Source organism: Tachypleus tridentatus, chromosome 6 (assembly GCF_004210375.1).
Source record: "Tachypleus tridentatus isolate NWPU-2018 chromosome 6, ASM421037v1, whole genome shotgun sequence".
NCBI classification, from domain to species: domain Eukaryota; kingdom Metazoa; phylum Arthropoda; class Merostomata; order Xiphosura; family Limulidae; genus Tachypleus; species Tachypleus tridentatus.
In genome coordinates, this window is record NC_134830.1 from 127,125,415 (window position 1) to 127,144,246 (window position 18,832).

Consider the following 18,832-nt stretch of genomic DNA (forward strand, 5'->3'; position numbering starts at 1 on the left):
ACATTTCACTACGTTTACAATCTTTTTTTCATAGCTTATACATGAATTTTATACTTAAAAATATCCTATTTTATCAAATTCTTAAAATAAGTCAGTTGAATAATTTTATTTTATAGCAGTTTCAAGGCTGTAGTTTTTTTATTTCTCAAGGTGCTAAAATACAAACTTAACAAATGTGCAAAAAATTGTCAAAAATAATAAGTTCCTATTGTTTGATGGATTAAACAATATTATCTTCAGATGAAACAAGAATCAAGGAAATTTTTGATGGAAAGCAACATAGTGTTAAAGAATTTTAAGCACTAGAAACTTTGAATTAATTTGGAACTTCACAAATTTTTGTAAACATTTATTTTATATAATCAGAACTGCATCACCTTCATTCTCAAAACCCATTTAACTAACTCTAAAAACATTTTGTTTTACAGAATGTTAATTTCACTTTACAAGAAGAATGTTTCTAGACCCAATTTGCCCTTGGAACTACTACTATCAATCTCATGTTGAGAACAACTGCCCAGCACCACAACTTACAAAAAAGATTCTGTAAGAGATAGCAAAGCAAATCTTAAACCACATAATTTGACAAACATTCCACAGTACATAGGCAATGACTCAAAACCACTTTTATGTCAACTGGAAACACAAAAATCTACTGGCTATGCACGGTAGGCTTGAGAGGTGTGTGATCAAATGGGATTGCTACAACTTTCTTTTTTCAGTTATCATTCTCAGAAAACCATTTACTTTACAATACATTTAAAAACTTTGTGAAAAATTGACTCGAGTCTTCATAAACTTCAAATATTTGCTTAATACAGTTTTTAATTGTCAAATGATACATATTTCACTTTATTGCAATAGCTTTTGGTATTTGAAGATACTATTTTGTAACTACATAGGGTATTAATTCTCAATTGAAATATGATGTGCTTTCTGAGTCTGCTGCTGTCTTAAATGATCTACTGTGTATGTGCAAGATTATCTATTTTTATAAATAGCACTGGAGACTCCCATCTTCATAACATCATGTCCTTTAACCCTACTTATGGATACCCCTGTACTATACATGTCACAAGATTTGATTTCATTACATTCAGAATTTAATTGAGCAATCTTACTATTAATGTATACCAATAAAATTAACATTAAAATTTACTTTATAGTTCAAAGTTTTATATTATCTAAGTTTTAATTGCTTTATTTTAAAGAAACCTTAGAAAAATTCTTACACCTCAGTTTGACACACAAATTAAGAAAATTTTAACTTTTCATCTGTGTAACTTATTTTTTTTCTGTACACTACAGTTCTACATCCAGACAGAAACTAGGTTATTTGTTCCATTTAAGCATTCTTCTGTCAAGCTCTTTGTAAAATGTTGGGAAAAAAGAGAAATACATTTCTTGAAACTCTTTACAGATACCATGCCATTCTCTACATATACAGTTCCAATATCTCAGCCAATTATACTTAGTTGAGCTAAATGTTTATAAGCCACAGAGAAACATTTTGAAATTCTTAGTGATGACAACAAAACCCACTTGTAGAGAAATATATATGCAAAAATGGCTTGTTTGGGTTAAGAAAATATTTTACGTAGAAGAGCGAACGTTTCGACCTTCTTCGGTCATCGCCAGGTTCAGAAAGAGAGAAAGAGGTAACTGATTGAAAGCTGATCACATGTTTGGAAGGGTTTGTGTAACTGAGTGTTGGAATGTAGAGGGCGATGTTAGATGTTTGAATATATAATTATATTTGATTATATTTAATATAGGTATAAAGGCGTTCCTTTATATTGGTTTATTTTGGGTTTAAGTTGTTGTATAAGTAAGGCTTCTTTAATTTTGCATTTGTTTATGTTTGTTTATTTATCTAGTATTTGAGTGTTTTCTATGGTTATGTTGTGTTTATTTGACTTGCAGTGTTCGAAAACGTGTGAAGGTAACTTTTTATGTTTTTTGAATCTGGTTTCCATTTTTCTACTTGTTTCTCCAATATAGAAGTCGTGACAGTTATCACATTGTATTTTATAAATAATGTTGGCGTGGTGTTTGTCAGTGTAGTATTTTTAACCCAAAATAAACCAATATAAAGGAATGCCTTTATACCTATATTAAATATAATAAAATAAATAATATAAAATTATATATTCAAACATCTAACACTGCCCTCTACATTCCGACACTCAGTTACACAACCCCTTCCAAACATGTGGTCAGCTTCCGGTCAGTTACCTCTTTCTTTCTTTGTGAACCTGATGATGACTGAAGAAGGTCGAAACGTTGCTCGCTCTTCTACGTAAAATATTTTCTCAACCCAAACGGCCGTTTTTGCATATATACTTTGAAATTCTGTTTTCCAATAGTTACTTTAAAACTGAAGCAAAGAATTCAACAGAGATTGTAAAACACTCTTGGCATTCTTGCTGCTTGCATCTGCCCCAGTACTTAAGCATTTTTTTTCACCTATAAATATGTTAATTAGATAGACAATTAAATTTTATTTAGGTTTTAGTTTTATATTTTAGTTAAGTATGTGTTTGTTACATTTTAAAATGTATACTAGAAAGGTTTAATAATTTTTTAAAATATAAGTCAAACTGTCTCTGTTTATAAGGCTCAGTGAAGTAAACAAATGTCTCAACATTCTAATGACAGCAAAAGTGTTGCTGCCACAGAGAATCCTGTGAATGCTCACTGACGTGTGTCACAATAAGTAATAATGCTAAAGAATTTGGAAAGAAAATCAAACATCAAAAATAAACTTTTTCTGAAAAAGTAAAAACTTACAATAAGAACATGAAGAAAATCTAACATCATTTGACAAAAAAAATCAAAGGTATGAACATTTTTCCTATTTTTAATTTAAACATTTCATTGCACTATACATTGGTATTAATTAGAATGTTCAGAATCTAAGTGCAAATTGCAATTAAAATACTTAATTAAAACAATCTCATTCTTTGTGTACAAAATACTGGTAATCTTTTTAACAAAATTTTACCAATTGGGAATATATTGTGAAAGCTCAAAGTTATTGCAACTAATGTTTAACCTTATAAACATAAGGATAACACTGTATAACCCTTTAACATGCTTTTCACACTCCTCCCTGCATGTTGTCACTGAGATATATTCCAAATTTAATTAAACCACTTTACTATCAATGTATTTTAATTAAATTATGATTACTATTAAGTGCATTATATTATTTTCCTTTTTATTTAATTTTAAAAGAAACAGTGAAAGCAATAATGAAATCTCTTGGTTTTGTGTCATATGATGTACAAACCACACACAATATTGAAATTTAGCAAAGTATAGCTTGAAGCGTAAAGACGTAGTCATGTCCATGCAAGTATAAACAAGAATGTAGTTTACCTGCCCTTATGATGTGTACATTTCAAAGTTTTTTGGCTGAATGCAGTTGAAATAAGGAAATTTGTCAACCACTGACAGGTATCAATCACACCCACCTTCTGTAATTAATGTTAAGCTACAGAAGCTACATGTACCTTACATGCACAGGTTTATAGTCATTATAGTTCATTTTACACTCTAATCAAAAAATTGTTATTTTCAAATTAGCACCAAGCTTTTATCCTTGGGTAAATGTAACTGCTTGTACTATTGTTGGGTTGGCTGCTTTTATTATGATAGTAGTTGAATTGTTTCTCACCTCAGTATGTAACGGTTAAAAAGACAAATTGTATTTAGGTTTTACTTTCACATTTTAGTTAATTATGAATTATTTGTTTTTTAAAATCTACATCAAGGATTTAATCAATTTTATAAAATAATGAAAGCATCCCTTGTTTTGCAAAGCTTACATTATCAAACATGTAAAAGAAAATTTTGACAGGGTCTAAGAACTCCCTGCCAATCATAACATTCTTTCACCCACAAAAACTCGATGTGTGCTGTCATAAATAATCAATGGTAAAGAACAGGAGAGAAAAATAAATGCCAATTGAAAAGATAAAGATGTGATATAACACATATGGCCCAAAGAAGATATTTTAAAGCTATTCAATGAAAACTTGAAAGGTATGTACAGATTTATATTTCTTAATGTTTAAGTATTTCATTCCACAATACATTGATAACAGCTACAGTGGTATGGTAGAGAAAACGGAAACCATAAACATTTATCTTTTAAAAAATTTTGGCATTTATTTAAGATGTTCTTGAGACAGTGCAAGTGAAAGATGAAAACTGTAAAATAATAAATAGTATTTTTTATACTTCATATAAAAATCTCCTTACAGATGAACTATTCAGAGTCCAAGTGCAAATAACTACATTAAATAATGAATTCTTATTAGAAAGAGAAGAAAAAAAATAAATATTTACTTTTTATCAAACTAAATAATTTTATCATAGTTTTTGTCAAGTTTTAAACAATTTTATTCACTAGCATTATTACTGGAACAAAATTTAAAGAGAGCTTCAGTGAGCAGCATATCATTATATGGTTAAGGAACTTTGGAAAGTCCAAATATAATTCTCTAATAACAGATGTGACCATAGCAGCATTGCACTATCAAAAAGACAGGAATTTACTGTGAATAAAACTTGTAAGGCAGGTGCTAAACATGCCAACTGGTACTATAGTTTATACCTACGACAACACGACACCACATTAGTACATTTACGTCTTTCTTAAAAGGTATGATTAAATCTTAACATTTCTTTTGAAAAGGAGCCAGCAAATAAAATATAATAGTAATCCATTTATTACTGTTAGATAAGTATTTTTGTTTTTATCGTTACTTACTTCTGAAGGTTCTGAAATGCCCCGGACATCACTGTTAGCCAAGCAATCAAAGGTTGTGCATCATTAATACTTGGTTGGTAGTCATATAACGCCTATTACACAAATGAAAAAAACCATAAAAAGACACTAATGGATAGATTTTGCATAATATCTTAATAACAGAAAAAGCTTTGAGATGTAGCCTAACTTCTTTCACACTAAGAAACCACACCAGATCATTAAAGGTTTTCTTATTACATGTTTAAAGTTTCTCAATCTAATACTTATAATTTACATAAAATCTTAAGAAACCTGAGCAAATGTTGCCACTGAATATTTTATTATAACACTGACTCAATAATAATAACCTATACTACCAAATTAATTAACATCATTTTATTTACAATCTTTTCTTTCTTTCTTTTCTTTAGTAAGGATGAAGGTTGGGAGTGGAATTTAGCAGAAATATTATAGTGGTTTCATTTTGTTTCTACTTTTGGAATTATAAGAACTTTTAAGAGTAACTGCCTTTTCATAACTGGCTGCAAACAGTGAAAGGCAGTAGAAGTAGAAACACTGTGGATGCATGCACTCAACTGCTTACCATTAATTGATTTTCCATGATTAATGGCTAGTTTAACATCAGCATTTAAATTTTGTTTAGCAGGTGGGATATCCCCTAAACATTTTGGAGCTATTACCACAGACAATATCTATTTTGCCTTTATTGTTATGGCTGGAACTTACAATAGATTTTGCAAAAACATCTTGATGCTAATGTTTTATATACTGCCTATATACAGTGAAAGGCAGTAGAATCCGAAATGTTGTGGGTGTAAACATTTAACTTCATACTTTAATTTCATTTTCCATAATGGCTTATGAGATTAACAACAGCATTTGGATTTTGCCTAATAGATAGGATATCTCCTATACATTAGGGTGTTACTGTCATAGAAATTATCTGCTATACCAATAAGTTGATAACCTGGACTGATAATGAAATATTTGATTCACTATTGTTTTATAACACTGCTTCAATCTCCTATTAACAACTGATGAAATCAATTTGTTTGAAAGCTATTCATTTATTTACTTAACAAAAAAATATGTTGAGGTGTTGATTTTTATTGCCCTTTTCTATTGTTTCCTATGAAGGAATATTCTGTTACCTTCATATACGAGCTTATAACAAGTTAATTCAAATATGCAACATCAATATATAAAAAAAAAATATTTCAAAGGTTCCAAATGTTTAACCTGTCCAGCAGCCATGGATTTTCAACATGTACAACAAAATGTAGTGGCTATAGACAATGAGACATGGTGGGTGTGAGCACTTAGCTTCAAACACTTATTTGATCTTCCATGATGGTTGACTAGATTGACATAAGCATTTGGATTTTGTCTGATAGATATGATATTCCCACTGCATTTGAGTGCTATTGCCACAGATTTATCTGCTATGACAGTACGCCTATAACCTGAAACAATAACAGCAGCGAGGCTTCTGTGTTGCATCTGCACACATGGATGTAAAGTCTCACTTCACATAATTTACTACTCAATTCATCAAGTGAAAATATAAGTATATATGAAATGATTATTAAAATGAAGGAGAAAAAATATAAAGCACAAATACTTTGGGAATATAACCTCTTTACTGTGGAACAATTAAATGCATAACAGTATAATCACTTAAGTTAAAATAAACAAGGCTACAAAATAAATAATAAATAAAATAATAAGTTCTAAGCTTTCTTTATTCTCCTTGAACAGATTTTCAATTGTTTATAATAATTTTCTTACTATCTATATACATATTTCTAGTTACAAGTTTACTAGGCATATATAATTGACTGTAATTGGTTCGCATTCAACTATTCAGAAACTGTCCTACCAGTATAAAGCCTACAAAAGTACAGGCAGTAGAAGTAATAGCAATTATTTCATAGCTCACATGCTTGAAATACCATACAGCAATTTGGTTATGGATATTAAACTCTATGACAGCATGAAAACACAGCTCGGTGTTAAGCAAACTGCTTGCATACAAAATACTAGTGCATTATGCCACTTACTTTTCTATTTTCACCACCTAGTTACCATTATTCAATTTTTACTCTTCTATATGTATCATTTGCAATTTATAATTATATCTTTTAATGTGCAAGATTAATTACTAAACTTTGTTTTAAGAAAACTTACAAGTGAAAGCAGAGAATATATTATAATACACCAACCACTACATCTGCTATATTCAGTGCCAATGAGTACTTTTGTTTAATATTAAAGCTCAACAAGATAATTTCTACATGATCTCATAAACCAGTTTAGCTACTTTTAATTTGATTGCTTAATTAATTTATTTTGAACTTATACACCATTACATACATTAAATAAACTTACAAACAAAATATTAAATGACCTTAGAAACCAAATTCTAGTTTATTGTATATGAAATTAAAGTACATATTGATAAATATAAATATATATGTATACTAACCATAATAATCTGAGCATTCAGCTCAGCTGTAAGGTTGGTAGGAGAAAATTCACCAGCAAACAATCCATACAGTGCTTGAAGAGAGCATGATGTCACAAGCTGATAATTGACAATAAGAATTTGTTAGCACTTCATCATCAAGACATGTTTTAGCTGCTTTGAATTTCATTATTTGTTTCTTTAAACAGTTAGTTTATTTAATATACATAGCACTGAAGCATATTTAAAGATATTTCTTAATGTTTGTAGCTAGTAACTGCATGACTTCAAAGTTACTAGATAAAACATGGACACATATTATGCACTACCACTTTCAAATAACATCTAACCCCTGTTTAACTATTTACAATATTTCACCTTATTCATAATAAATACATATTTATTTCAATTATAAATTCCCATAAACCATTAATTTCAATATTCTTCTCTCTCTTGTCTGTCTTCAATTTTATATAAACAGCTACCAAGCTATTTTATATATCAGGAAATTGTAACTCCAATTTAATACACATTTTCACTCATTTTTTCAATAATTAGAATCAACTTAAATTATTTTCAAGAAGAAACTGTTTCAATACAAAACCTTAAATTAACTACAAGAGGAAATAATCAAACCAAAAATGTTATACGAGTAAACTTACCATATTTCCCAAAGTCATAACTTTAAGCAATGTCTCACAAGTAGCTTTCAAGCTTTTATATGGAAAGGTCCTTATAATTTCTTTCAAAAGGCTTAATACATGTAATGTTATTGTTGCTCCTGCTCCTGAGCCTATAAAACAAAAAAGTCAACTTTTTAAAGAGCAAAGCACATTGCAAAAATATCTAACTAAAGAATCTGATAACAGTCAAAACATGACAGTAATTTTGACAGTAACACATGGAAGGACTGTACAAAATTTTGTATTTCATATTTCAATTGTATAAAACAATACAGTATAGCCCAGTTAAGTTAAGAAAATTAATTTATCTACATGTAAAATACGTTTATGCTACACATACATGCATATTGATAAGCAAATTATTAATCATAAGAAATAATTTTATGTCATTTGGTTTCATCTGTTTTTTAGATATTTGTGTAAAGCTATTTTAGTATTGTATGTGATAGTTATCATTATTTTGAAATATACAGGCTGAATGGAAGACAGTTAATCCACAGAAATAAACTTTTATTCTTGAACTTCTCTAATGAAATAGTAGGATTTGACCATATCTCTAATAACACATCCATAGCACAAAGTGTGGAACAATATTAAATTTTGGCAATGGAATGCAAACGTTGGACTAAAGTCCATGATCTGGCATGCTAGCCACTGGAAACACATTTCTATAATAGATATTTGCAGTTTAACAAATGAATAATGAATACTGTGTTTAAAACGTGAACAGTGGATAGTTTCAGTTTAAATGTGAATAGGGCTCAAAAGTAGCAGAGGCCTGAGAATTATTAGATTAAAAAAATGGTGGCAGGTCCATAAAAAGTGTCTGCTAGGTAACCCACACGGCTCTATAAAATAAAAAATATTAAAAATTTAACTACACAAAAACTGACAAAGCATTTCTTAACAGAGCATAACTTATGTCAAACCATGAATGGACCTTCCCAAACTTATGAACATTCTTCAGTTATACAATCCACAAATACAATAACTGTTTAGTTTGAAGATGCAGATGATAGCTGTGTTGGTATATAATATATACAGGACGTACATCATACCTAACAAGAAGTGTATGCATGTGTGTTGTGTATATAGGTCAAACAATTCATGTTTAAGGTAATGTGTTCCAGGCAAGCCTGCCTTGGCTAAAGTACCTCTCATTTGATTGAGCTATCGCAAAGGACCCACACTAGTGTATGGTGAAGCTGCAAACAAAACTGACTGCTGATCTGCTGTGATAAGCCTTATTTAAAGGCTAGGCAGCTCAGAGCTCCATGGCAGATGAAAATAACACAAAAATGTTCACATTCTCTGCACTGGGAATCATTCTAATTAGTAATTCTAAATGAAAGAGGAAATACTCCTGTGGAAAGAAATGTTACTGTTCAATGCACAATGTATTAGAATGCTGTAGTGTTGTATGCAAAGAAGGAATTCCATGCATAAAATTTAAAATCTAGTCCCACCTAATATGACCTTGTAATAATTGGATTAGTATATTTGCCAATCCTCTTATGTGTAAAAATTTAATATTTACATTACACAAGATATTATTACAAACATATATAGCACAATGGGAAGAAAATGGATATAGAATCCAAAAATTAGATTATTTCCAGTAAGAGTATTCATCTTCAGGTTACAAAAACTTCTGATGCTTTTTGGACGTTTTAGGTCTACTCTGATATAATATATGCATGTTTGTTTGTTTTTTTGTTTATGATTCAAGAGTTATGTTTTCATTAAAAAAAATTAAAAGTTCCAAAGTAATGGAATTTCCACAAATTTTACATTATGGTCTAGTTCAAGTCATTAAATGCTTGATTGGTGAAAAGGGCTAAATACCCAGGAATTTTAATTTCTGACAACTAAACATTGGATGAATGAATCAATGATAGACTCTACTATCAGTCTATCTCAAACCTGGATTTGATGTACTGTCAACCTTACTAAAGTTCGTTTATAGTGACAAACTTTATGCAGAACAATTGTTTGAATTGCTTTTAGATTAATTTCTACCCTTAGACCTGGACCTTTAGATCTACTTACAATTTTTTAAAGAATAACAGTAATTTGTTATATATAATCAGAACAAATGGTGTCGAGTTGATGTTTATCAGCATCTTAGTTTGTTTTGGAAGTTTTCACAAGTTCAGGTTTTAATTTAACTGAATTAATGCATGGAGTTATAAGTTGATTATAAATCCTTTATGTAACTTACAGTGAACACAGTAGCCATTCTAAGATGTCGAGTCTAGTTCTCAATATACCTAAACCTTTACCATACGTAGACATAGGGCATGTATGTAACTTGTAAGAAGTCATGAACAAAACTTATCTCAACTAGTAAATCAGCTGATTCGAACACAAGAACCATATTGGGTAAATAACGCTTTTACCAATGAGAGCAGAACTTACAACACAATAATAAATTTATTTGTGAGGTCAATATTCTTCATGGCTATAGATTCACATTACATTTTAACGAGTCATTTGGAAATGCATAAAGCAGATATGTGTTTCCAAATATCTTCTGAAAGAGCCAGTGATTTTCAGTTTCTAGTAACACAAACTCATTGAAATTAATCTGACATGTAACCTTTTGAAGGGAATAAGCATGTTTCTATGACTGACCAATCCAGAGCTTTAGGTCAATGAGCAGTGTATTCTATTCTCTACCTTCCATGCATGATTCAAGTTAGTATTTGATCTCCTTACAAACTATTGGATAAAGTGGTGACTTCTGAATAATGCACTGAAACACATCTGGAAACGGTCTTCCAAAATTAAAAAAAAAACGTCTTAAATGTAGAATTAAGTTACTTTTGAATCCCAATGTACTTATTCAGCTTGGCACACTTCTATTCAGACTGACAAGTTGAATAAGTAAATTCAGCCTGTGTGCATGAGCCACTGGTTTTTTGTTTTGGTTTTTTTCTACTGCATACATCTTTTCTTATGTGTTTATATTTAAAATAAAACAAAAAAATATTCTAGAGTTGTGAAAAGAAACATGCAGTATTTATAATTTATTCTGCTGGAGTCATACCTTGTTGATAATGGTATTCAGACTGGCCTTATACACCAGAAGTATCATGAAGTGCAAATTCGTATCACCACCCTGCTTTCTCAAAAGTCTTTTAAAACTTTGTTTTTCCCAATACCTCTTTAATATTTTCAAATTCTGCTGCTAGATAGATATGTAATTTCAATACATTATCCTGCCTTTTAAAAGACAACTGCTGCATAGAATCAAACAAATTAAAAGAAAAATTATAAATACAGAAATTTGATGTGTTTAAAACCTTTATATATTTTTTTAGTTTATGTGCAAGTTGAAACAGATAACAAGAGGACTTGAAACCTTGGTTTTTCTAGATATGCGAGATAAATTTTAACTAGGTCAACGTGATGCTGTTAAAATGAATTGGGATTATTTAATCAGACTGAATTGTAAACTGTAATATAATAACTTTCATAATCAGAACTAATCAAAACAGTTTGAATTATAAATCATAAATGACTGATTTTATAAATTAGTTTTGAATGTTGTAGACTACCCTATTACATTTTCTTTTTGTTGCTTTGTTTTTAATAACTATAACAGTCATTGCAGTCAGTCTCTTAAAACTTCATTCTGTTTGCTGCCATTCTTGAAACAGGTTGAAGCATACTATGGTATTTGACTGATACTAAGACCAGAGCCAAAGGCTTCTTGAAGCTTCTAAAGTGGAAAGACATGATCAAGTTCTTCCACTTTGGGCTAAATATGGTGATAACTGTCAAATGTGTTGCTCACTTCACAGAAAGTGAATTCAACTGTGACAGACGTAAATGCTTCCATCAATGCTTCTCTTACCCCTCTTCAGCAGCACATGACTCGGGTAAGTTTATACACATTTCTCTTTCTTGCCAATTTTTTTTTCATCATTAAAGATAATTTCAGCTCTTTTCTCCTTTTGAAAGGAAAATGCAAGATCCAATTGCATTCTGTGTCACAATTGTTAATGAAGATTGTAATCTCACTCAGAAAATAAAAAGTATGTATAATGACTTTGCTGAGAACAATCTTACATCACAAGTCTGACCATCAGACAGACTGTTCATTCATGTTGTAAACATATAATCTAATCAGAAATTACTCAGGATTAAATTTCATACATTCCAATCTGAAACACTGTATTATGAAAATATCATGCTTGTACATTCATGTTTTACATTTTTCGTATTTTTCTTTATACCCTGTACTTTTTTTTTATCTAAAAGAAAAACAACACCTCATCTATATGGTCTTAAGAATGGTGACTTCAAGGGTAAGGAGTCGATAGGAGCCAGAAATACTGAAAATGCAATGACATCTGTGCTAAATCACCTTGAAGGGAGGCTCTATGGAAGAATAAAAACAATAACAACCGTGTCTCAGAGATGATGCAGATTGTTAGTTTTACTTCTGGCCAGAAATGATGCACAGGGTAACTCCGCCATAACAGCAAATATACATACTTTTTAGTTCTGTAGGTTCCAGTCTGGATATACAAATCAATTCATTAAGTTTATTTACACAGTCAAATTCAAAGGTATTTTATATGTTAACTTACAGCAAAAAAAATTCAAATGTTATTTAAAGAGCAAAACATTTCATATCAGGACTAGAAAACATGCCACTGGTAATAATGATTGATGTTATTTGTACAAATTAGTCCTTTAACTATGGCTTGGTATAACATACATGAGTTTGTCTACACATTTTTGCACCATAACCTTTGATACAGCATGTGTATCTTCACAAAATTTGATAGACTTTTAGTAAAGTTTACAAATATTTTGTATACAAAAAATCAGATTTTTAATGAAATATTTTTACTATAGATTTGTTTGTAAATTCAGAAACTGTTTCATTACTAATCCAAGTGCAAAGTGATTTCATGTCATGATTGAAAAAAAACTATTCCTCTTCCCAAACATCTCAAATACTACTTGCGTAATCTCTGAAATATTCTAAATACAATTCAGACATTTGTTTTCAGTAAGACTTTATATTTTATGTTATTTTCTATACTCTAACTATGTGGGGTTTGTCACTTGACCAACCTTGTAACCATCAGAATCACTGATCAGCTTCTTTTCATGCTCCATTCATCTCCAATGGCTCTGATCCCATAACAATTATCAATCTTTAAAACTCACAATAACTTCTCTCAATGAGACCAAATGCTAGCAGAGTACAGACTGAGAAGCAGGTGTATGGGACTCATGAAAAAAGGAATGAAGGAAGAATCCAAGAAATAGATTTTGGGACATCATCAGATACTGATACATACTAATTAATTTTCATTGCTTATTTTGATTAGGAAACTACTTTAAAGGATCACAAAACAATGTTACATTGACAGTGATGCACAGATTTTTTTTTCATTATTTTGATTATTAAAGAATGCTACTTTAAATGGGAACAAAAAGTTGCTGTTACATCATAATTTCAGAAATTATTGAGCATATATTAAATAAATATCATTTAAGTGGTCTGAAAAAAATAAATTGGTTTGGCTTATTTTTTTACTCCATGAAGTAAAAGTTTACAACAAAATAAACTGAAATAAGTTATCTTTAATTTCCATAAGATCTGCTCTTCAATTTCAATGATTTTTCTGATAACCTCCATTACAGAGTACATTTTACAACGAGTTATAGGTTTGGCCCAAAAAAAATACTTGCAGGTCTCTAAAAAATGCATGTTTTGGTAGCCTGGCTAACTCCCTAAAAAAAAAATGTAAGCGTGAAGCCTGGTGAATACTAGATATTGTCAGTGTAATACAATATAGCTGATATTTTCAGAGTGCTGTATGTGAATAATACTTATTTTCAGTGTAATAAATTAATATATATCTTCAGTGTAATGCAAATAAAAGATACTTTGAGTGTTACATATGAATAGTGGGTATTTTTAGAGTAATTTTTCAATAGTGGATATTTTAGTTATAATAATGCTGAAATAAAATTAAGTGTTAACATTTTCTAACACTTAAAAAGTATTTCTGATGGAGACCTCCCTCATATTTAGTTTTTCCAGATTCAGTGCTGCTCTCTATATGCAAAATTTTTTGCTTCCCATGTAAATCTTCCTAAGAAACACATCACTGTAAGACAGTGCAAAAGGTGACCACAAAATCCCTATTTCTAAAAACAGAGCAGCATTAAGTTTCAAACTGGGCAGAGATTCCTTGCCTGTTTTATTCATACTAGTCTTTCAGCAGGTATGATCTGGATTGAGCCTAGTTTAGGGAAATAAGGACCATAAGAATACATTAGATGGTATTATTCATCCAAGCTCATGGATAAGCATTATATCAGGCCAGAACAATCCTATACTATGTGGATTTTGATTAAGTATACCATTGCAGATAACACTTCCCACTGAGCAGGATCTTGTAAGGGACAATAGGTCTATATATATAAAGGCAAAATATTGAAAAATAAAGTTACCCAATCAAACATGGTATGTGAAGAAAAGCAAAAGTAAGCAGTTAATATTAGAAAAACCTTAGTATAATGAAATTATGCAATAGCTTTTACCAGAAGACCTGCTGCTTATCTATAAATATAAATAGTACCAAGTTAGCCAAACTACACACACTTCTACAACCAGTTTTTCAGTCAAAAATACATACATTTTTACAAAAAATGTATCTCAGTATGTTTGATATGGGTGTTAACACTTTTATTGAAAAGCAGAGAAAGTTTCAACCTTCCTAGGTCATCTTCAGGTTAACAAAGAAGATGACCTAAAAAGGTTGAAACATTGTTTTCTGCTTATCAGTGAAAGTGTTAATACCAATAACAGCTGTTTTGAGATACATTTTTATTTCAAGTGGGTTTCTAGTCATCAAGAATTACAAGAAATTTCTACAAAGCCAATGTCATCATTAACTACATAATTGAGAAAGACAAGTTATGTCAAATGATCATAACACTATGTTTGGCTGTATTTCTTATGTTATTAAGCATTTTATTATTTTCTTTGCATAAAATGTACACTTATATCATTAAGCAATTCTTTTCAAAACAACAATTGTAAAAGATTAACTTTTTTAAAATAAAAACCAAATATTACCTCCAGATTTCTCAATCTTTTCAACACAATATTTAGCTGTTAAAGATGCTGCAGGGTGATGACCAGCTACCTGACTTGATGTCACGATTTTATTTCCCTTCAATATGGCAGAAACTGAATGTTGAGCAGCTTTACGAACCTTAAAATCATACATTTGAAATAAATAAACACCTACAAGCACACAAGTACTCATAAGAAAAAGATGTTATTAATGCAGAATACATTACAAATGCTTTTACAAATATCAATTAACCCTTTTCCCATCATGAAGGTCCAAACCCACATCAATTTTTTAGTATTACTTAAAACTTAAACTACTTTATTATAAATGTATACAAATAAAATTAGCATCAAAACAGTTAGCAAGTCATATTAGCATGTAATTTAATTAAATAAAAACCTATTTATTGCAATCATACCATTGATTTTAAAAAATTATGCTAATGTTTCTTTGACAGTTAAGAACAAGAAAAATAGGAATACCCAGATAAATACTATATTTCTTGTTTTTCATATCTATTATTTATTATAAATGTAGCTAAAATGTAAAAATTACAAATATATTAGGTGATATTAGGTAAAATAAGAAAAAGTAATGGTAATAATAAAATTCCTCATGAGGCAAGCAATTCAAAACAATAATAAGAGATGCATGTTTGCCAAGTGATTCACAGCTTGTGTAACAGGATTATTACTTAAGACATGGTTTAAAGTGCAATAAAACAATAAAATTATCTATAAATAGATGTATGCTATTACAAGCTTTAAGTTATTTAGGACAAACAATTGTGATTTTTTGTTACAATTTGTAGACATTTCATAAAAAGATGACAATTTAGAATTATTTTCCAATTTTTATGGTGGTTGTAAAAAATTCACTTTTTAATAGTGTACGTAGTAAACGTAAGTATACAGGAGTGTCAGGCTGAGGTTTTTTCTACACTAGGTATATGCAGCTTGTTGGTAATAAATTCAATAATAAATGAACAACATGCACTCCACTTGTTTTCAAAATAATATATATTAAAAACAAGTTAAATGTACAGTATTACTTTAAATTTAAAATGCACCCCACTTTAAAAAAATTGTATTATAATTAGAAATGATTAAATATGTTTTAAAAGTTTATTAATGAATCAAAATGTCAATAATGTATTTAAAATGTATACTAAAAATATATATATAAAATAAAGAAAATTTAAAATTTTCATTACAATAATGTTTCTTACTGCTTTCTTTTTTTAATTAAAATGCTAGTCCAATGTTTCTTCAGACTCACTGTTATATTCTGAAGTTCAAGAAGCATCTTGATTGCTTGATTCACTACTGTCCAAAAGAATGTCATCTTGCATTACATCCTCCACATTGGATAAACAACATTTTAAAAATGATTTTCTAATAATACCATCTGACATTTCTTTCCAAACTTTTGAAATCCCTATTGTTCATTCTGATGCCCTTTTTATTTAGCCACTTGGTGTCAAAGCATGATTTCTTTATTCAGCCAAGCATCAGATATAATCTCTGAATGCCTTGTTAATGGACACATCAAGAGGCTGTAACTGACCTGTTTCTGCCAGTAATTATCACCAGATCACTGATTTTGTTCCTTAACCCACTCTTGATTTTATCGGAGAGACGGCCACAAAATGCATCCATTACAAGCGTGCTTCAATGCTTTAATAATGCACCAGGCTGACATTCCCATACACATCCCAACTACTCTTCCATTAACTTTTTTTTGTGCACAAACTATTACATATTTGCAAAAATTTTCTTTTGGCAATAATTTTTTGTTTAATCTGACATACAGTGTTAATTTATTTTCATCTGCAGTTACACATAGCATGGACACTAACTCTTTAACTTTTCATAAACAGTGTTTTTTTTCATTTTCACCTGCTTTTCTCCATTGGCATTCACAGCATAGTTGCACAGCATTTCAAAAGAAAAATGCCATTTAATCTGCATTACCAATTTGGTTTAGGGAATATTGATTCCTTTGGTGTAGACCAAATAATGTTGATATTCAATAAGTTTTGTTTCAAAATCTGATAGCAATTTTTGACTAACTCCTGTTCTTGGCCTCAGGATAAAACTTCTCTTTTCATAAATTTCTAACACCAGCCATGACTAGCCTCGAAATAAATGCCACTATTTTCTAAACATTCTATTGCTTTTAACATTAGGACTTCTCTCGTTACAAGCAGTCCTTTATTTCATATCTCTCTGAAATATGTTAAAACAGCAGCATAAATTTCAAGATATCTTCCTTTTCTTGGGCCAGTAAATGACTTTGTACTTTTCTTGCAGAAAACCATCTTGGTTTTCATACCACGCCAACAACGTACATTTGCTTCACTCACTGTATACTTTTTACCAGCTGCATGTTTCCCAGTCTGCTTGGTGCACAAAATAACTTTTCTTTTAAATTCAGCATCGTGCGTAAACCAATTTTCCGTGGGTAAAACATGCAATATAAATAAAACTACAAACTACAAACACAAGATAAATTAATTAATAATACTATGTATGCAAAACAGTCTCTTATATCTGACAATAAAGTCCCTCTTCAAGAGATTTTTTTTTTCTTTTTTCACTATGTACAAAGACTGTTTTCAGCAAGTATATTAAGTCTTCTCATATAATCTACACTAACATTTGCAGTTCCTTTATTAGTCTCTTTTCACTAGGGCATCCAATACGGTTTCATCTCAACAGAATCTTCAACTTGATCTCATATTGTCTGGGTTGTGTATTTCCTATCTGTGTTCCTCTTTCTTCTTCTTACTAGTAGTCAGTTCTTCAACTATGTTAACAACCTTGTACATTTCCTCCCTACTCAGGCTTAGTAGGTTTTTTCTTCTACAACAAAGTCATTCTATGACAGCCACACCTAAAATGTCCATCTATACATCAATAAGCTGCACCTGTAAGGTTTTCTTACCACTCAAAGAACCTTTTCAACAGACTGGTGTGACAGCCCATGATAGTTTATGAAACAATGGCAGTCTGTTGACCACTTTCTCTACCATGAAAGATCCTTTCCACCATCAGGTGAGTATTTTGTTGGTTGTGGGTAGCAGAACTAAAACCTTCTGTCTGACTTTGGAACACTGACCATTAGCCCACTTGTCACAGAAGTGTTTCTAACTGTCTTTGAGTTTGGGTTCACCAGTAAAACTGTTTGATAGGTCTTATTCAATACTCCCTTCCAGTCCCCTGTTTTGTTTCTTTCCACTAACTATATATTAGTTATTTGATACGTATGGCCCTAAGATATACTGTCCATCTACATTTTTCATTATGGGAGACTTTCTCACTGTCTCATCATTTAGCATACAAAGATGTACTTTACCCATCATTTGGTCATCAAACACTAGACTGGTTATCACTGCTGCACTACAACACCCAGTGTTTCACAAAACATTCACTTTCTTGTCCCCAACATATCCTTCACTTACTGGCATGTTGTGATTTGGTATCAACTCTTGACGTTTGTCACATGCTACTAACACCGCTGGCACTGTTGACCCACTTGCAAACGTGAACTAACCATCAATTATGGAATAGGCACCTCCTCCACATCTTTTAGTGTTCTATCCTTTAGGAAAATGGATCTGTCTGTTGAACACATAATCATGAGCTGTTCATATACGAATGGGTTTGCTAGTCCCTCATTAGTCCATCCTATAAAGTATCACCTCAGACTATCCAAAAACTAAAATACAATTTCTCCAATGTCAGGTTTGATCTCTCTGAACTTCCAGTGAAAACCTTCTTCAGTAAGTTCATGT

General features: G+C 30.5%; 1 protein-coding gene across 2 annotated transcripts in view; it reads right to left on the reverse strand.

Annotated features, from left to right (window-relative positions):
* The window catches only part of LOC143253613 (RRP12-like protein), a 137,226-nt gene that overhangs the window by 70,696 nt on the left and 47,698 nt on the right, over positions 1-18,832 (reverse strand). For both annotated transcript variants that reach the window (XM_076507730.1, XM_076507731.1), the window contains exons 7-10: positions 15,036-15,174; positions 7,904-8,034; positions 7,263-7,361; positions 4,778-4,869 (exon numbers count right to left, since the gene is read on the reverse strand). In XM_076507730.1, the coding sequence (XP_076363845.1) occupies positions 4,778-4,869; positions 7,263-7,361; positions 7,904-8,034; positions 15,036-15,174 (461 nt within the window). The remainder of the gene's footprint in view (positions 1-4,777; positions 4,870-7,262; positions 7,362-7,903; positions 8,035-15,035; positions 15,175-18,832) is intronic.